Source organism: Eutrema salsugineum, unplaced genomic scaffold (assembly GCF_000478725.1).
Source record: "Eutrema salsugineum unplaced genomic scaffold, Eutsalg1_0 scaffold_22, whole genome shotgun sequence".
Taxonomy (NCBI): Eukaryota; Viridiplantae; Streptophyta; class Magnoliopsida; order Brassicales; family Brassicaceae; genus Eutrema; species Eutrema salsugineum.
Window position 1 is genome coordinate 199676 of NW_006256812.1, and position 17628 is coordinate 217303.

The window sequence follows — 17628 nt, forward strand, 5'->3', positions numbered from 1 at the left end:
TTTATTTCGTGTAATTTTTCATCTCTTCTCAAACTCTAAGAGAAATACCACCAATAGTTCTAACTAAGAAAGGAAAGTAAAGTAAAGAGAAATGATGATTGGGTTAAATTAAACGACATTGCATGGAGATAAGAGGACCAGTGGGAATAGGCTTGAGATAGAGATCGATCGAGTAGAGACGAAAAGAGCAACAAGATCTAAAGAAACCATTAAATTTCCAAAGACCGAAGAGTTGCTTACATATTACGGATTATATATATTGGAAATTTTCCAAGGACTGAAGAGTCTTTGTGGATTCTTTGTTATTGATGGTGATCACGGGGAGCAAGCAAAGAACAAGTCCCAAATTACGTATAAAAGAACCCTCTAGTCATGTGCTAATTAAAGACGACTCATTGACTCTTTTGAAGATAAAGAGAAAACCATGTTATAATTTCATGCACAAGTCCCGGAGGCTTTAAGGAAAACAAGCCAAGGTGGTTAAGCAGATGCCATAGTGAACAATCATTCTACTAAAACAAATAGGTTAACTGAAACCTGATGCTTATTTAAAATGGCTTCTAATCAAAGCAAGAAGCGGGATAAACAACAAGAAGAAGAAGAAGAAACGGGATATTTTATTACGTTGAAGATAGAAAGATCAAAGATGACACTACAACGACATTACTCCACTGGAGCAACTTTATTTCGAGAAACGGCAAACAACATATTGAACCAGAATATTGGATGAACGCTGCTACTAGGCTTTGCTTGGTCACGTTAAACCACCCTGTGAGAACTAGGAATTGGACACACGTACAAACCAATCGATGTCACACAGCCTGAAGAGTAAGATCCAAAGAAACCACCAAACTCACGTCGATCACGTATTGCCGGATCAATTTCAATTAAGGGACGACGACTTGCATCCAAATCATCGTGCCCAAACGGTCCGTGCTTCCCACGGTTAGTGTGAAATGTCAAATTTCTGATTCCTCCATATTGGCCAAGTGCTCCACTCAAGCCAGTCACATATTCATCTTGATTCAGTCTCACCTGCGGTTAATTTCATCAGACTTAAAATTGACAGGGAGATTATTAAAAATCCAATATATATATATATATATATATATATATATATATTACCGACTTACAACTCGAAAGCTGTACCCCTCAGATGGACCATACTTTTCAGACAGGACTAGAGCTCCAATCTCCAAGTAACCAAACTGAATAGATCTTATGATACTATCGAAAGAAACGTAGATGTGAGAGATCATGGTGCGTCCCTTCTCGTCAAATTCAGAGTCACCTGGGACGTCCCATTCATTAAAGTCATCGTCAATTTCAACGCGGTCACGTGTATCTCTTCTTCCAACTGAACCTGCCCGTATCATCTCTATATAAGAAGCAGTACTCTAGTTTTTTGGAGGATAGAGGGTGAGATAGACAAAGGACGATTATATAAGATACTCCGTCTTGTCTGAAACACAAACATTCATCATAAAAATTTTTATTCGTGGAATTCACTGGGAGCAAGTTTCGAATTACATTGAAGAGAACCCTTGAAAATTGTGCTTAAGAGAACTCTTCGTTTGACCAAAATTCGTTTTACAATGTTATATAACTAGTCCAGTAGGCGTCAGGAAAATTAAACAAAACTCGTTTTCCAATGGACGTCTCAAGCTAGACAAGTTTCCAGGTACATAAAAGAAAACCCTTGAAAATTGTGCTTAACAGGGCTCTTCGTTTGACCAAAAATCCGTTTTACATTCTTCGAATTAAGTACTTCACTAGACACAGCGGAAAGTAAAAAGCAAAAGGTTTCCATTGGACATCTCAAGTCTGTGAAGTGGTGAGGATCAGACCTTCGATGGAGCCTTGGGGTCGGACTTAACCGGTTTTTGGTCTTCAAACTTGTCAATAGCCATTTGAAGCTCGTCGGTGCCACCAACAGCCCTCATTGTGTAGAAGTATACACCAGATACAAATGCTGTCAAGCCTCCCGCTACTACCATGTTCTTGCTTTTTGGGCCTAGAAAGCTCAACCCTGGAAATCCCGCCATTCTTTCAAAACTCTTTTATAATCCTGCGAGAGATTCAGAGAAAGTGTGATATGTCAGGAAGTAAACTATCTTAATCGTGTCCAAGATGCAACAAATCAGAAGCATTAGCTACTCTTATTTCTCACCAACCACAGTTCACTCCTATTCGATGCCCGTAAAGTCGATTTCGTTCATAATAATGCAAATACCAATTCTCAAATCAATCAAAAATGAATTTTCCATTTGTTGTTGATCATAATGCCAAGTTTATGTGACAGTACAGGGGAAAACAGAATCTACTAATGAAATCAAGTCAAGGGAGTGAAGATTGCAAATACATTTCCAGTAAACAAAACTTGTCCTTTGCATTATAATGGAGACCCTATACGATTCCATATTTCATGATCACTAAACTACAATCAATCGACAACCTTTTCCGCATCAAATGTCAATTAGAATCGGTGCAGATCAGAAGCATATAGCTTTACCCGTCGACGAAAAACTAACTCATAGCAGAAATATAAGCTCTACCCATAAAAATATAACAACTAATTCGAAATCAAAACATCCAAAAGCTAACATCTTGGGGTATCAAATTTCCGTTTGTATTCAGCAGATCTCGAGCTGAAAATCAAATATCGACGTGCAAGCAGAGCAGAAAGTATCAAACCAACAAAAAAAATCCGACAATTCAGATTCTTCAGTAATTAAACAAATTAATCCAAGGAGCAACAAAAATTAAAATTGGAAGTGGACGGAACCTGATTCTATACGAACGATAAACCCTACGAACCCTGAAATTGCAGAAAGCTGATATTTTTGGTACATGAGGTTCCGTGTTGTCAACAAGAAAAAAGTTCTTTTTTTTTTTCAGTCGGCAACAGTTTTAATGGGCCCAATTACATGGGCTGTAATACACTATATAAGCCCAACTCATCTTTCTTGTACTAGCTTATACAAAGTTAGGTGTACAGTTTAAACTTAAACAAATTTGTTACAACTTAACAACTTGATCAATGAGGACAAAACATTTCGGCAGAGATTGATTGTATTATCAGAGTAATCAGACTATCAGTAGGCCTTTTTTATTTTCTAGAACCTCTTATGCATTTATTAATAAACACCAATTGCGTTGCACAATGCAAATATACAGTAGACGTGGAGACTCCTACAAAGACGCCTATTAGGAGAAACAAGCAGAAAGAAATCAAAGAAGAGGTTCCTTGTAGGTCAAGAAACTACAGAGGAAATTCAAAGCTCAGGCTGCATTTTCTCGCACTCTTCTCGAATCGACTGGAAAAGCAGGGTCGAGAGGTAACGTTCCCCAAAGCTCGGGAACACAACCTGGAAACAAGATTCATCAACTCAATGGTCAAATTTCTAGCAAACAAATGAATCTGTAACTCACATTTTTACTCGACACTAGCTAAAAGCGTTTTCATTGATTCCCCACCACTTTTGGGATATGATATATTGAATTTTACGCTCCAAGTGCTCAATTTTTCTCTTTTCTGTTCATAGATGAAGGACTAGGGCTTGGAGATGCAAAGATTGAGGACTTACAGTTATGAGTTTCCCGGCATTTTCAGGTCTCTTGGCGACCTGGATTGCAGCAGCAGCAGCAGCTCCAGAAGATATACCAACCTGAATAAACGTTATAATCTTTCACTAAGCATCACAGGTTTTCTCATACATTTGTTTAATTTGTCCTTTAAATTCAATTTCTCTTTTAAAGAGTATCCTCACACAGAAATAAGTCAAAAAAGAAAGACTAACCAACAAGCCTTCCTGGAGAGCTAGTTGCTTTGCGGTTTCAATAGCTTCCTCACTGGAAATCTGATAGAAAGCAAAGTAACAGGTGAAGTTTGAATCTCAAGATCCTGGAAACATTTTATCCCACTCTTTTTCATGCTCAGACTATTTATGTTCGTATGTCAACCGATAAACTAAAAACCATATGACTGTATGACTATAGAGCAGTGCACACAAATATATCATACCGCTATGTATTCATCTACAATAGCCTGATCCAAATTCTTAGGAACAAATCCAGCTCCAATTCCTTGAATCTTGTGAGGTCCTGCATTTCAAAATACAAGACAAATAAAGAGCAGGGTTATGGAATAGTATGTCAGAGATGCAAGGAACCAAAATCACTGCCTTACCAGGTTTTCCACCAGAAAGTATGGCGCTTTCAGTGGGTTCTACACCTATAACCTGGTACACGAAAACATCAAATAATTTAACAGAAATTTTTTACTAATTAAAAGAATAGCATATCTCTAATTATAGAGGTTTTAATATCCACAGATATATTCCAGCTCAGATGCTGCAAGCCCTTTTGCTGTATATACCTTTAATTCAGGTTTTCTTTCTTTGATGAACCGACCAACGCCAGTGATAGTTCCACCAGTTCCAATTCCCGCAACCAATATATCCACCTTGCCTCTTGTATCTTCCCAAATTTCAGGACCGGTAGTCTCGTAATGAATCTGCATATGCTTTATATTAAAACACTAGCAAATACTTGCAGCCTAAAAAACTGGAACCAGAGAGTCTCAAGATGCCAATAGAAACTAAACAGTAATACCAAGGTTGACACAAAAGGAAATGCAGAAGAGTTTCTATATTTTCATTAACTCAATCTTGCACATTTTCTTATTATGGTGCAGAACAAGAGGTACTCGTGATCCATGTCACAGGTAGAGAGTAATATGGAAAAAGAAGCAACCACAGACCTTGGGATTGGCAGGGTTGTCAAACTGTTGGAGCATGTAGGAATTGGGAGTGTTTTTCAAGATTTCTTCAGCCTTCTGAATCGCTCCAGTCATGCCTTTTGCAGGTTCAGTTAATACAAGCTCAGCTCCAAATGCCCTCAAAAGAACTCGCCTTTCCAAACTCATGGACGCAGGCATCGTCAATATAAGTTTGTAGCCTTTTGAAGCAGCAATAAATGCAAGGCCGATCCCTGTGTTTCCACTCGTAGATTCCACAAGAACACTCTAGAAAAATGAACCAGATAAAAATAGTCAGAGCACTTGAGACTCAATGCAGAACAAACCACCAAGAATAATGAACTTTTTACTATACAATGTCTATCGTCAGTAAGCTAAAAGACTGAAATCCAAAATTAATACCTTTCCAGGTGTTATAAGTCCTTTTTGCTCAGCATCAGTAATCATACTATACCCAATCCTGAAATCACCGTAGTAGCAGAAATTCAGAATAAATATGCGAAGATAGCAACCCATAACCAAATCGGTTACACAAACCTATCTTTGACACTGCAACATGGTTCCATGATCTCAAGCTTAGCAGCAACACTTGCAACACAACCCTTGACTATGTTGTTCAAGTACACCATCGGAGTTTTCCCAATTAGCTAAATCAGTTCATAAGATCAAAAGGCAAACAAGATCAGACAAAGAAGAGAGATACAAATAAACTGTTTGTATTAGCCAAAGAAGACAAATTCACACGCTTCATGCTCAGTAAGATTAATTTTACTTTTTCCTCTCTCACTATATCCAGATGCAATCGAAACACTAAGTAGAAGAAAAACCCATCTAACCTGAGCGGCATTCTCGGCGATATTGAGCCCTTCAATTCCAGCTTCGGGCTTGACAGACACAGCCTTGCACACAACATCGGCACACCTCTTGCTCTGTCTCTTGAGCGCGAGAGCAGCAGGGAGAAAATCGCAAGTAGCCGCCTTTCTAGAAGATAAGGAAACAGAAGAGAGCTCCGACGAGTATTTGAAGGGTCGGTGGCGAGAAGTCAACGGATTAAGGAGGAAAGCAGAGGAAGATGTCGCAGCCATGATTGCTCTTTTGCTCTGATTATCTCCCTCACTTTCCCAAAACTGTAGACACACAGAGAAGCAGAGAAAGAGAGACTAGCGAGATGATTCTTTCTCTTTTGCGATTATTAAAAACCTGACGAAAGCACTGATTAGATCGTTCTGTAGCTCTTAAACGACGTCGCTTCTCGAAGTTTTACAGGATTTTTTAATATCTTTTCCCTGAATTGACTTTGGTAAAAAACAGAACATCTGGAGAAAAGAAGAGACTTTGAAAGTTTCAAGTGAAAAAGAAAAAAAAAACATTTCTGATTTATCGATCTATCCCTCACCAACCTACAAGTCTGATAGAGAGGTGAATGAGGAGCACATGTTCTTGATAATTCGTCCCTACCAAACTCCCAAAGGTCAATAAAATCTTTCTGGATTTTCTCTTTTTGTTCCTTGCCTTGTTTTCATTTCTGGGCAGCTGTTAACGTTATTACTTATTACCAACTTTTCGAAAGAGAGAAAAGTATCAATTTTCATTGGATAAAAGATACTGAAAGAGACGATTCTTGTTTGTCGTTATCTCCGTGTATCTCTGATTCTGTTCCATTCGATTCGACCGTGATTGGACTTTGGGATTTTGACAAGGCTCAGAATTTGGTCAGTTTTAGAGCTCTGTGCATGTTCTTTGATCTGATTCGATAAAACTTGACCAATTTGGCGACTCTGTTGATTTAAGACATGTTCGGAGTTTGTTCATAGATCTTTATTCTTACTTTGTTGTTGACTCTTCCATTTTTGGATACGTAGATGAATGAATTCGTGTATCTCTTTAAAACTATGATTTTGACATAAGATTGGGCAAAGAAGATCTGCTCATTTTCTCTCTTCCCTTTTGCTAAGCCAATTGTCTGTTTATATCAGCAAATTTGGGGTGGATTTTGACTAATTGCTTGATTAGTTTTCTATGACAAGTAATCATGTTATTGATTTACTCTACTTGCAGTTTAGAATTCGCTGTTGAAACATCGCCTGTCTGGAGGTTCACTCTTCAGGAGGTTCCTGTTGTATTGGACAAAAGAAGAGACGAAGATGTCTTCGGATGAGAAGAACCTCATAGAAATATTGGAGGAAGGTCACAAAGTCGATATAGTCAAGTACATCGATTACGTTAGTGCCCCTCAAGCCGGTGCTATAGCAACATTCTCAGGCACTACAAGAGACATGTTCGAGGGCAAGGCAGTCTTGGAGCTAAGGTACGAAGCATATGTACCAATGGCAACACGATGCCTCGGCTCCATCTGTACAACCGCTAGATCAACTTGGGACATCCACAAGATTGCGGTTGCTCACCGTCTGGGACCAGTTCCTGTTGGAGAAACCAGCGTCTTCATCGCCGTCTCATCTGTTCACCGTGCAGATGGTTTAGATGCTTGCAAGTTCATGATCGACGAGCTGAAGGCATCTGTTCCGATATGGAAGAAAGAGGTGTACACTAATGGAGAGATTTGGAAGGAGAATTCTGAGTTTATGGAGAAAAGATTGGAGCTTGCGGAGAAAAGAGACAGCTTGGGGAAGAAACATGTGGTTGAAGAACATAAAAAAAGTTGCTGTGGAAATAAAGTTAGAGTACAAGAAGATGAAGAGCATAAAGATGTTGCAGGAAAAAACAATTCTTCTTCATGATTACTTGTAACATAGAGCAATATTTGGTTATTTCTCTCTCTCAATAAACAAATTGTCTTAAACACATTGTTGAATCTAAAGACTTCATTGCAAACGTCTCACAGCTCTAAAATTTCAGATCTCGCCTAGGTAGATATCTTTATCGCTACTGCAAGATCCAATGATTGGCTCGGTAGGGTGAAACACGCACTCATTGACAGAGCCTTTATGGCCTGGGAGCTTATACAGTATGCGCCGAGTGGTTGTGTCCCATATATGAACCATACGGTCTGCACTACCAGCAGTGACTTTGGTACCATCAGGCGACCATGAACATTTCAGTAGGTTCTTCTCAAAGTTGTGTTGATGCCCTTCAAAGATCTTTATGCAACGGTTTTGTGGTGCGTAAGGACGCATGTCCCACACGCAGAGCTTGCTGTCCATTCCATTGGTGAGAAGGTAGGAACCGTCTGGACTTAGGCTCATTCCTGTGATTGTATCTTGATGGCCCTCGAGTGTCATGGTGGCTTCGCCTTTTCGCAAGTCCCAAACTTTAACATCATTGTCTACACCGCCAGTGAAGATCTTATCGGCTGCATCAGAGAAACTGACGGCTGTGATTTGGTATTTATCTGGAAATGTTTGTATGGCTCCTCTCTGGCGCATATCCCAAAGCTTGGCAGTTCCATCATCAGATCCACTGATGATAAGTGGTGGTCCTCTACGCGTAGGGCAGCAAGAGTTCACAAACGATGAATGTTCAGCCATCTTCTTGACTTGTTTTCCAGTTTCAACATCCCATGCCCTTACAGTTTTATCCGGACTGGCTGATACAATCAGGGAGCCATCACTGGTCCAGTGAAGATCAAGGATGGCGTTCTTGTGACCTTTCAAAACCATGAAGTTTTTGCAGTCCCCGTGAACTCTCCATAGGAAGATTTCTCTGTCATGGGATCCAGATGCAATTAAAGTTCCAGCTGGATTGAACTTCATGGTATAGACCGCACTTGGATGTCCAGTTAGCAACATAATAGGCGCTTCCAAGCTCGATGTCCTTTGCTTGCCATTGGGACCAGGTCCAAGGGGAGCACTGTATGGGACAGTTGAGAAATCCATCGGTCTAGGACCTGACAAAGCGTTCTCATTCTCTCTTGGCATGATCTCCATCTTAGCCGCTGTGAATCGGGTTGGAACCTGGATTCCACGAGGGAAACGAGAATTAGCACACTGATCACACTATATCAATATTCACACAGTTGTGAAGCTCTACAGATATCCCTATATCAAATTTCAAGCTGTTAGTAAACACCCAAGAAGTACCAAGAAAACTGCACATTCTAATTCCCAAGTAAAGCCAACGAAAGCAATAGGTAAGCAAGGTTTGATCTTTGATTGAATCATGAAAAAATGATGTAATGCTAACAACAAGCTAACTTGGAGACTTTTTTCGTTGTGCTTGAGAAGCATACGTATCTATTATCAAGCCGCAAGGGAATAAATCCAGATATTAAAGAAGCATCAGCAATCGAGATCTCTCTAAATGTTGTGGTTTTGGACCAATAACAGCAAATCCAGTAGCTAACATATACCTAGGCGTATAAAATCGAAACACGCACATGCCTAATCCACCTCGATTTCACAGAAGACACTGAAGAGTTGAAGAACAAAAAAAGCTTCGTAGATACTAGATACCATGATTTAGAAGAAAGACTTCGTAGAGCTAAATTAGTGCTTAAAAGAAGAACCCTACACCGCTCGTTGGGAGAAATTTATTACGTACCGAAGTCAAATAAGGGCGAGAGAGGCACGATACGCTCGGTGTCGCTGACGATCTATAGGAACCCTAAACCCAGAGAGTAAGTCCGAGAGAAAGAGGGAGAGGGAGAGAGAGATTCAGAAATAAACAGTCCTATGTATATTTGTAAAATATTGAAAAGACCCTTATATTTCTTAAGTAATGTCATCATAAGCCCAATACTTTTCTTTTTACCAGAATAACCACTCACCGAACATTTCTTTGTTTTTGTTTTGTAAAATTCTGATAAGGTCCCTATCATTTAGAATAATATCAAAATGAAGCCCACACTTTTTTTACATCCAAATTGCCCTATAACAACTAGCCACAGATTCCTCGAAACTCCCTGTGGGTCTTTCGTTGACTGGGTAACTATTGTTGAGCAAACGAACATTACAAATTGAAATTGTTTAGAAGTTTACAGTTTTGATTTTTTATTAAAATGTAATTATATACTAATAGCTAAATTAAAAAATAATAATTCTATACTATTAGCTAAATTAAAAAGTGTCATTATTAATTCTTCAGATTATTTTTTATTTAATAACCGTAGACATCTAAAATGTTGTGTAGGTCCAAAAATTAATTCTACGAGGCTTTGCATCAAGTATATGTTTGGAAATATTTCAAATTTAAAGCGCGAATAGATGACAAAAAAACATTATGTCGCAGATTATATGCTTTTTACATGTCTTGTTTATACGTAAAGGCCCAAAATTAATTTTACGAGGCTTTGCATCCAAGTATACATTTGGAAATATTTCAAATTTAAAGCGCGAATAGATGGCAAAAAAACGTTATGTCACAGATTATATACTTTTTACATGTCTTGTTTACACGTAAAGACCCAAAGATTAATTTTACGAATCTTTGCATCCAAGTATACGTTTGAAAATATTTCAAATTTAAAGCGCGAATAGATGGTCGAAGAAACGTTTTGTCGCAGATTATATGTTTTTTTATATGTCTTGTTTACACGTAAGAGGACTAAATATGTTTCATGTTAGTGATGAAGATGATTTGCAACAAGTACAACCAAACAAAAACAGCAAATAACATCAATGATATTATTCTATTTACAGCTATTTTTATTTGTTTTCACCCAACACATACATTCAAAATGTACTGTTGTTATTGATAAAATTATCATAATTCTAAATCGAGGAATTTGCAAAAAAAAATCCAACCTAAGGAAGTTATCTAACAGTGTTAAACATTAGAAGAAAAAAAGCTTTTTTAACAACAAACAAAACAAAATATTTCAACAGTGTTTTACACACGGATCAAGTGAAGACCCAAAAAAAACCATTAAAAAGGATCCATCCGCACGCACATGACTTTCTCTTCTTCTCTCTTCAGATCTGCTTTGACCCCAAAACCAAAGAATATCAATTTCTTCTCTTCATTCATTCACTCACCCAATTATAACGATTTTCCATTTCCCTCATTAGTTCTTCCGATCCACACCAACCCAAAGTTTCCTCTTTCTTCTCCGGCGGTCATGGACGGTGGCGCGGGTCAACCGGCAGCTGATACCGAGATGACAGAAGCTACCGGCGGTGCTTCCGCCGCAGCTCCATCTCACCCGTCGCCTCAGATCCCGGGGATTGAGAATATTCCGGCGACTCTTAGCCACGGCGGTAGGTTTATCCAGTATAACATATTCGGGAACATCTTCGAGGTCACCGCTAAGTATAAGCCTCCGATCATGCCTATTGGCAAGGGTGCTTATGGCATCGTTTGGTAAATTCTCCGATTCTTGTTTAGCGTGTAATTGATTTGGCTTTTGCTTTTAATTGCAAAATGAAATGATTTTGTTGATTGGTTTTGGTAAAGATGTTTTATCCGAAATTTCTAAAGGATTGATTATATTGATGTTTGTTATGATTTCGAGCTCTAATTTGATGGTTCTAGCTATATACGATTGTTTTGGTTTTGATTTTTTTTTTTTTTTATAAAAGCTTTATCCTTTGTGCGCTTGTTTTATTTGATTTTTGCAGTTCGGCTATGAACTCTGAAACTAATGAGAGCGTTGCGATTAAGAAAATCGCAAACGCTTTCGACAATAAGATTGATGCAAAGAGGACTCTCCGTGAGATCAAGCTTCTTCGCCACATGGATCATGAAAATGTAAGTTTTTTTCTTTCATTCATAACTAAAATTCATCTGTTTATAGCCTAATGGGATGATAGATTTTAGTCAATCCGAAATTGTCTAGATGAACTGCTGTCGGATTTTGCACAAATTCGACTTTGATTCTAATTGTATATGTTAATTAGTTTCGTGAATGAATGTGTTGCAGCCAATCTGAATTCTCAGAACATTTTTACATTTCCTTCTTTCAAGATTTAAGTAATATACATGAATGTCAACAGTAGTACATGCATTAGGTTTGATCAGATGGTTTAGTGCTTGTTGAGTTGTATGATCTTTTCCATCTACGTTAGATAAGTGTTCTATCTTTACGAAATTGAATCTTTTATCTATGATGGGTAAATCATTTCCAACTAATAAGGATAATAACCATCTGTGTATATCAGATTGTTGCAATCAGAGACATAATACCGCCACCTCTAAGAAACGCTTTCAATGATGTTTACATCGCGTATGAGCTAATGGACACTGATCTCCATCAAATCATACGGTCAAATCAAGCATTATCCGAAGAACATTGCCAGGTTTTGTGTGTTTAAGATTGGTTTTTCTCCTATAATATCGACTTGAAAACCGGGGAATAGCTCATTTCTTTCTTTTTCTTTTGTGCAGTATTTTCTTTACCAGATCCTCCGTGGATTGAAGTACATTCATTCCGCAAATGTGCTTCACCGTGATTTGAAACCGAGCAATCTCCTCCTAAACGCAAACTGCGACTTGAAAATCTGTGATTTCGGGCTAGCTAGAGTCACTTCTGAGAGCGATTTCATGACTGAATATGTTGTCACGAGATGGTACCGTGCACCAGAGCTGCTCTTAAACTCTTCTGATTATACTGCAGCGATCGATGTTTGGTCTGTTGGTTGTATTTTCATGGAGTTAATGGACCGTAAGCCACTCTTTCCTGGCCGAGATCATGTTCATCAACTTCGCTTGCTCATGGAGGTAAGTAGTAACCTCTTTTTATTTTCTCTATTTGCCAACAAAACCCGAACTTGTGCATTAAAGAAACATGTTGGGACAATTCTTTTTCTTTTTGCAGCTCATAGGAACTCCATCAGAAGAAGAGCTTGAGTTCTTGAACGAAAATGCAAAGCGATACATAAGACAACTTCCACCGTATCCTCGCCAATCCATCACTGATAAGTTCCCAACGGTGCATCCTTTAGCGATAGATCTTATCGAGAAGATGCTAACATTTGATCCCAGACGGAGAATCACAGGTCAGTAATGCCATTTAACTTGAAAAGAAACAGGACTTTCATTTGCGGATCATTCCAAAAAACACGGAAATAGAGGGATTTATTGATTCTTGAATAAGTTAGTCATCACATCATCTTGATTCTTGATTTCAGTTTTAGACGCGCTGGCCCATCCATACCTGAATTCGTTGCACGACATTAGCGATGAGCCAGAGTGCACGATTCCTTTCAACTTTGATTTCGAGCAACACGCACTCTCAGAGGAGCAAATGAAGGAGCTTATCTACCGCGAGGCGCTCGCTTTCAATCCAGAATATCAGCAATAGTTTCAAGAAGAGCATTTGGGAGATGAGAATGGGATCAGGTTTGGTTTGATTTGGACAACATTCTTAAAAAAGGAGGGAAAATCATTGTTTGTCTTTTGTGTATACTTGTGAGAGATGTTTGATTTAAGTTGTTTTGTTTTTTTTTTTTGTTACCTTATTTGTAATTTGACCTCATTTTCTTGTTCCAATTATTAAGACGTAAAATCATCTTAGAAATAGTTTTCATGTTTTAAGATTGCTCACCTTTACCTCTACAAAATGTTTACATTAAGTCATACAGTGAGAGACATTTCTTATCTGTCATAAACACAGCAAAGAACCTGTTGAAGATTATCCTATACCGCAGATATCAAAACATCATTTACCATTATTGTGAATATGCAATAAAAGATTCAACTTTCAATAACTGATAGCTTATCGAATAAGATGGTTGTGGGTAAGAGCTTTGAATAGAAGACATTGATGTTCCTAACCACCTTCGCATCAATGATTGCTTACATGAAAACACCAAATTTATGGAGAGTTTCAAGAAGCAAAATAAACGATTTATCGATCAGCAGCTTTTACCTTTTGCTTCTTCTTATATTCTTCCCAAGTAATTGTGTGTGTGGTCTTGAGACTGGCCAGATGAGAAGTAACTTGACAGAGAGGAACTAACTAGCCCTATCAAAGCCGAAGTTTGGAAGCACGCTATTGAAAATGCTCGACCAGATAAACTTGATAGGGGAAAAAGTAGAATTCTTCAACTGCAACACAATCAAAACTCTTAAGGGATACAGAATGTGATATTTTGATGCATTGTATGAAGGTATGTCAAGAAAAAAAGCAATAACTTCGTCACCGATTGTCTGATGATGTTAATATTGATGTGGAAGAAACGGCCCATATATTTCATAAACGGGCCTAAGCCGAAATTGATTCTTGTACGTGATGAACTCTTGATACTGTTTTTTTTTTTGTGTGTCAGATGTTACTTTATACAAATGCCAAATATATATGCATATTTAAAACATTGATACCCATATTTATAGGCTCTTCAATTTCTCACATTTTCTATCTTCCACTCGGATACTTTACATAAAAAGAACTACAGTAATCTTTCGTGAATTATTGGAACGAAACTAGAAAAAGAAAAAATCTAGATGACGCAATATAGGAGCACTTGGCATTGGCTTTCATATTTTGGCCACTTTTTCTCTTTTTAAATTTAGTTTTGCTTTTGCTTTTTTTCCACAACAATCTAATCCTATGCAAAAGATTTTGCCTTTCACATCGTTTGTAACACGATTCACCCTAAAAGGTACATTTTCTCAGAAATACCCCTCAAAAGTTGCTTATACATACTTCATAAATTTGAAATCTCATTGCTTTCAATCACTGACAATAATAATAACCTCCTTTTACTTTCTCCTGTAGTTTCAAAATGTTAATACTTTAGTATATTACTATGTTGTCAACCTACTTTATTTTATCGATTCAAGCAGAATATTTAGTAAATCATAGCTTTTTTTTTCTCTCCAGAGTTCTCATCAGAATGTTGAAAACTCATGTTCGAAATGATGCCAAACACAAAAAAAATCACATTTGAAATCAACAATAAATAGTGATAGAGATAAATCATATTTCATTTGTACAGTTAGGTTGCATGATATTTGATGATAACGGTGTATCTTAGTTGAAAGGGTAACATCGGAATTAAATTAGCTTTGTGTAGTGGGGTTGTGTTCTTGAGAAACCGGAACAGGCGATAGCCGGTTAAGAAGAGGGGTAACATAGAGTGAAGAATACCGACACGTGTCGATTTGGAAAACAAAGTGGATGACTCAGTCGACCTCCTGGATTTGCGTGATTCACGGGTTTTACAGTAAAAACTGCCTCGTCGTGTCGTGTAGCTCTGTACGCTCTTTATGTACTCAGTTTTTGTTGCTCGGTACTATTTCTCACCGACGATTTTTGCCCTGCGTACGACGTCGTTTTCTGGTTCTCTTGCGTAATCTTTTTATACTAAATTTTACCCTGAGGATAGATAAAATTTAATAAGTACTGAACCTTTTTCAACAGAAGGAATGTTTGCTTCCCCCTACTTTTAATTTGTCATTAATTATTCATTCAAAAGAATACATAAAAAATTAGGGAATGATGAGAGGTTCAATTAAAAATAAAATCAAACTTTATTGACCGGACTAGAATGGTCCAACCTCTGATAAACACAGATATGTCACAAAAATTGTGGTTGGTTATATATTTGGAAATGTATGTAATAAGAGGTGAAATTTCAAAACTAAAATATTTGAAGTAAAACTTAACTCCGAAGAAGAAAGAGGAGAAGTGGAAAATGATGCAAATCCCAACACTTTTCGTTACTTGTAATAATATAATGCATAAACCTTTTTTTTTCAAATTCTAAATATTTTCAGTTATAATAATCTTTCAATCACTTCCAGAGCCGTGTCTCCCTTAGTAGAAAAAAGGCATTGGCCTTAGGCCATATTTATAATTTTAGTTTTTAGGCCACATATCAATAACAATATTAGTTAAATTAGTGAAATATTTGTTAATAAAATTTCTAAAAGACTTTGTGTTCACGAGTTCAAATCTTGTAATAGTAATTTTTACTTTCAAATCATACTTTATCTGTCATTTTTTTACTATAAATCTAATAAACTTAATTTTATTCATCTACATATTTTTGTTATTCTACCATTTTAATATGTTTTTATAGAGTTTTGGTACTTTAATATATTTTTAAATGATAAACTCATTAAAATGTCTTATATATTTATTTTATACATAATTTTTTACATTTCAATGATATAAATTTTACAGTTCGATTTATCTTCAAATTCTATGATTTGTAAAAATTATATACTTATAAAAGGCCATAATTTTCTAAATTGTTTTAGGCCACTAAATATGTTGGCACGACACTGATCACTTCATCATTTTATATCACATTCTATGATATACTTCGGTTTGAAAATTTGAATCTAGGACATCAGAAAATCAAATCTTAAAACATTAGCCCAAATGTTTCCAATCAATGTATTCAGCAATTAGATTTTTTTTTTTCATTTTTTTTTGGTCGAACAATAAGAATGCACTGGTTTCTCTATAAAGCTGCTGTTCTTTTATCAATTGGATATTAAGTAAGTAACCGACAATAAATGTAGATTAATACCGCCGACCAAATATATCCATTGGCCATTGCATTATCTCAGCATGTAACAGCTCTGTGACATTTAATTGTATTGTATACGGATTGGAGCCATAATTTCTTTGAAGTGCAATGCAATGTAATGCAGTGTTGTTTGATTACAAGTTCGTTACGTACTTAGACTTACTTGATAAGTCAAACAATTTTAAAACCACATGCAAAAATACATATCATACAAAATAAAAATATACATGTCATATATTTGAAGAAATAAACATCACTTAAAAAAGACACAATACATTAGTTTTAGTTTTCCCGACAGAAAACTTTCTGTAAATTATAAGCGGTAATTTGTAGATAATGTTTGGCAAGAAAATAAAATACTAATATATGTATACTCCTATTCTTGAATATATAACATTTTAGAATGCAATTTTTTTATAATTGAAAGTACTAATATATGTATACTCATATTCTTCTTGTTTTTTTACTCATATTCTTCAAACTATCGAAATTAATAGTTTGTTTGTTTGTTTCAATAATAAAAAGTTGTTTGTTTCAATGCATCTTGTTATTTATTACCGATTCAATGTGGTTGTTTTGATGAAAATGTTGACTTCTCTCTTTAGTACAGTCCCGAAGATTTTCATAACCCAATTTTTTTCACTATATCAGCAGACAGCAAATTAAGTTGTCTTTTCTTCACATTCTCTATATTTTTTAGCCTACTTTAAAAGTAAGTTCTACGTACATAACAACAAAAAGAGAGGAAAAAACTCTTTATATCGAAAGAAGAAGAAGAAACCATATATGTTTAACTAATTCTGGTAGCGAACAAGTCATAATCAAGATCTCTAAACCATACGAGTAGGTTATAATGAACAGAAAAGGATACTAATGACGTCTTTATTGTTAAACATCTTGATTACATTCATTGTTTCTAATTGAAGAAATCTTGTTGGGAAAGATGGCCATTATTACAGCAATCATTATCATCGAAAATCGATCTATCCGCTAACAATTGGTCCAACCCAACAATTCATTTAATTTTTGTTCTGAACAAATTTATTATTCGATTTACAGAATTTCCTTTACTAAGCTACTGGAAAAAATAAAACGTGGAAATAAATAAGGGAAGTAAAACACGAACTACTATTTCTCAATCAAATCAAATAACAAGACCTAAACTAATTTAAGCAATGTGACACCTATTTATTATTCCCTCCAATATTTCTCTCTAAACAAAAAAGACCAAAAACCTTTTTTCTATCACACTCTCTCTCTCTCTCTCTCTTTTCATCGACCAAACCAAACGCTTCTTCACTCTCTCTTTTCTCCTTCGATGTCAGATTTTGAATGCCACAACAACAACACCAAGCCCTAGAAAGCCAGAGTTCCACGAAATGTCTAAAATGCCCTTCCTCCTCCGTTTAGCTACCATTTTCATCTCCTTCTTTTCTGCCTTCTCTCCGCCGATCAACGTCTTCACTCTCGCCACTTAACTCCATCAACCTTTTTTCC

The 17628-nt window shown here is 36.6% G+C and overlaps 6 protein-coding genes across 7 annotated transcripts; 2 read left to right on the forward strand and 4 right to left on the reverse strand.

The window, feature by feature from the left end:
- Positions 1 to 683: 683 nt before the first annotated feature.
- Positions 684 to 1502, reverse strand: LOC18015867 (jacalin-related lectin 24). The gene is made up of 2 exons (XM_024155017.1): positions 1134 to 1502; positions 684 to 1035 (listed from the first exon to the last, which is right to left on the reverse strand). The coding sequence occupies exons 1-2, from the start codon at positions 1374 to 1376 to the stop codon at positions 760 to 762; spliced, it is 519 nt and encodes a 172-aa protein (XP_024010785.1). The 5' UTR covers positions 1377 to 1502; the 3' UTR covers positions 684 to 759.
- Positions 1503 to 1630: 128 nt separating this feature from the next.
- Positions 1631 to 2067, reverse strand: LOC18015868. Its single transcript, XM_024155018.1, has one exon. It carries the CDS (start codon positions 2043 to 2045, stop codon positions 1842 to 1844), a length of 204 nt encoding a protein of 67 aa, XP_024010786.1. The 5' UTR covers positions 2046 to 2067; the 3' UTR covers positions 1631 to 1841.
- Positions 2068 to 3075: 1008 nt separating this feature from the next.
- Positions 3076 to 6097, reverse strand: LOC18015869 (cysteine synthase, chloroplastic/chromoplastic). The gene is made up of 10 exons (XM_006397487.2): positions 5596 to 6097; positions 5297 to 5406; positions 5162 to 5219; positions 4763 to 5026; positions 4379 to 4516; positions 4190 to 4241; positions 4025 to 4104; positions 3801 to 3860; positions 3588 to 3668; positions 3076 to 3368 (listed from the first exon to the last, which is right to left on the reverse strand). Exons 1-10 carry the CDS (start codon positions 5842 to 5844, stop codon positions 3276 to 3278), a joined length of 1185 nt encoding a protein of 394 aa, XP_006397550.1. The 5' UTR covers positions 5845 to 6097; the 3' UTR covers positions 3076 to 3275.
- On the forward strand, positions 6090 to 7586 carry LOC18015870 (molybdopterin synthase catalytic subunit). Of its 2 annotated transcripts, none has more exons than XM_024155016.1 (2): positions 6090 to 6230; positions 6818 to 7586. In XM_024155016.1, the coding sequence occupies exon 2, from the start codon at positions 6904 to 6906 to the stop codon at positions 7495 to 7497; it is 594 nt and encodes a 197-aa protein (XP_024010784.1). In that variant the 5' UTR covers positions 6090 to 6230; positions 6818 to 6903; the 3' UTR covers positions 7498 to 7586. The 2 variants fall into 2 exon arrangements, with proteins under 2 accessions (XP_024010784.1, XP_024010783.1); XM_024155015.1 differs by having other exon boundaries at positions 6146 to 6471.
- Positions 7400 to 9361, reverse strand: LOC18015872 (U5 small nuclear ribonucleoprotein 40 kDa protein). Its single transcript, XM_006397488.2, has 2 exons — positions 9257 to 9361; positions 7400 to 8670 (listed from the first exon to the last, which is right to left on the reverse strand). The coding sequence occupies exon 2, from the start codon at positions 8641 to 8643 to the stop codon at positions 7612 to 7614; it is 1032 nt and encodes a 343-aa protein (XP_006397551.1). The 5' UTR covers positions 8644 to 8670; positions 9257 to 9361; the 3' UTR covers positions 7400 to 7611.
- Positions 9362 to 10609: 1248 nt separating this feature from the next.
- Positions 10610 to 13188, forward strand: LOC18015871 (mitogen-activated protein kinase 6). The gene is made up of 6 exons (XM_006397490.2): positions 10610 to 11014; positions 11272 to 11401; positions 11812 to 11949; positions 12038 to 12370; positions 12468 to 12648; positions 12781 to 13188. Exons 1-6 carry the CDS (start codon positions 10773 to 10775, stop codon positions 12951 to 12953), a joined length of 1197 nt encoding a protein of 398 aa, XP_006397553.2. The 5' UTR covers positions 10610 to 10772; the 3' UTR covers positions 12954 to 13188.
- Positions 13189 to 17628: the final 4440 nt, after the last annotated feature.

Coding starts and splice junctions, on each gene's coding strand:
- LOC18015867 (XM_024155017.1), bottom strand. CDS start 1,376: ATGATACGGGCAGGTTCAGTTGGAAGAAGAGATACACGTGACCGCGTT. Junction 1,036..1,133: donor AGGGGTACAGCTTTCGAGTT/GTAAGTCGGTAA, acceptor AATTAACCGCAG/GTGAGACTGAATCAAGATGA.
- LOC18015868 (XM_024155018.1), bottom strand. CDS start 2,045: ATGGCGGGATTTCCAGGGTTGAGCTTTCTAGGCCCAAAAAGCAAGAAC.
- LOC18015869 (XM_006397487.2), bottom strand. CDS start 5,844: ATGGCTGCGACATCTTCCTCTGCTTTCCTCCTTAATCCGTTGACTTCT. Junction 5,407..5,595: donor TCGCCGAGAATGCCGCTCAG/GTTAGATGGGTT, acceptor GAACTGATTTAG/CTAATTGGGAAAACTCCGAT. Junction 4,242..4,378: donor AAAGAAAACCTGAATTAAAG/GTATATACAGCA, acceptor TTCGTGTACCAG/GTTATAGGTGTAGAACCCAC.
- LOC18015870 (XM_024155016.1), top strand. CDS start 6,904: ATGTCTTCGGATGAGAAGAACCTCATAGAAATATTGGAGGAAGGTCAC.
- LOC18015872 (XM_006397488.2), bottom strand. CDS start 8,643: ATGGAGATCATGCCAAGAGAGAATGAGAACGCTTTGTCAGGTCCTAGA.
- LOC18015871 (XM_006397490.2), top strand. CDS start 10,773: ATGGACGGTGGCGCGGGTCAACCGGCAGCTGATACCGAGATGACAGAA. Junction 11,950..12,037: donor TATCCGAAGAACATTGCCAG/GTTTTGTGTGTT, acceptor TCTTTTGTGCAG/TATTTTCTTTACCAGATCCT. Junction 12,371..12,467: donor AACTTCGCTTGCTCATGGAG/GTAAGTAGTAAC, acceptor TTCTTTTTGCAG/CTCATAGGAACTCCATCAGA.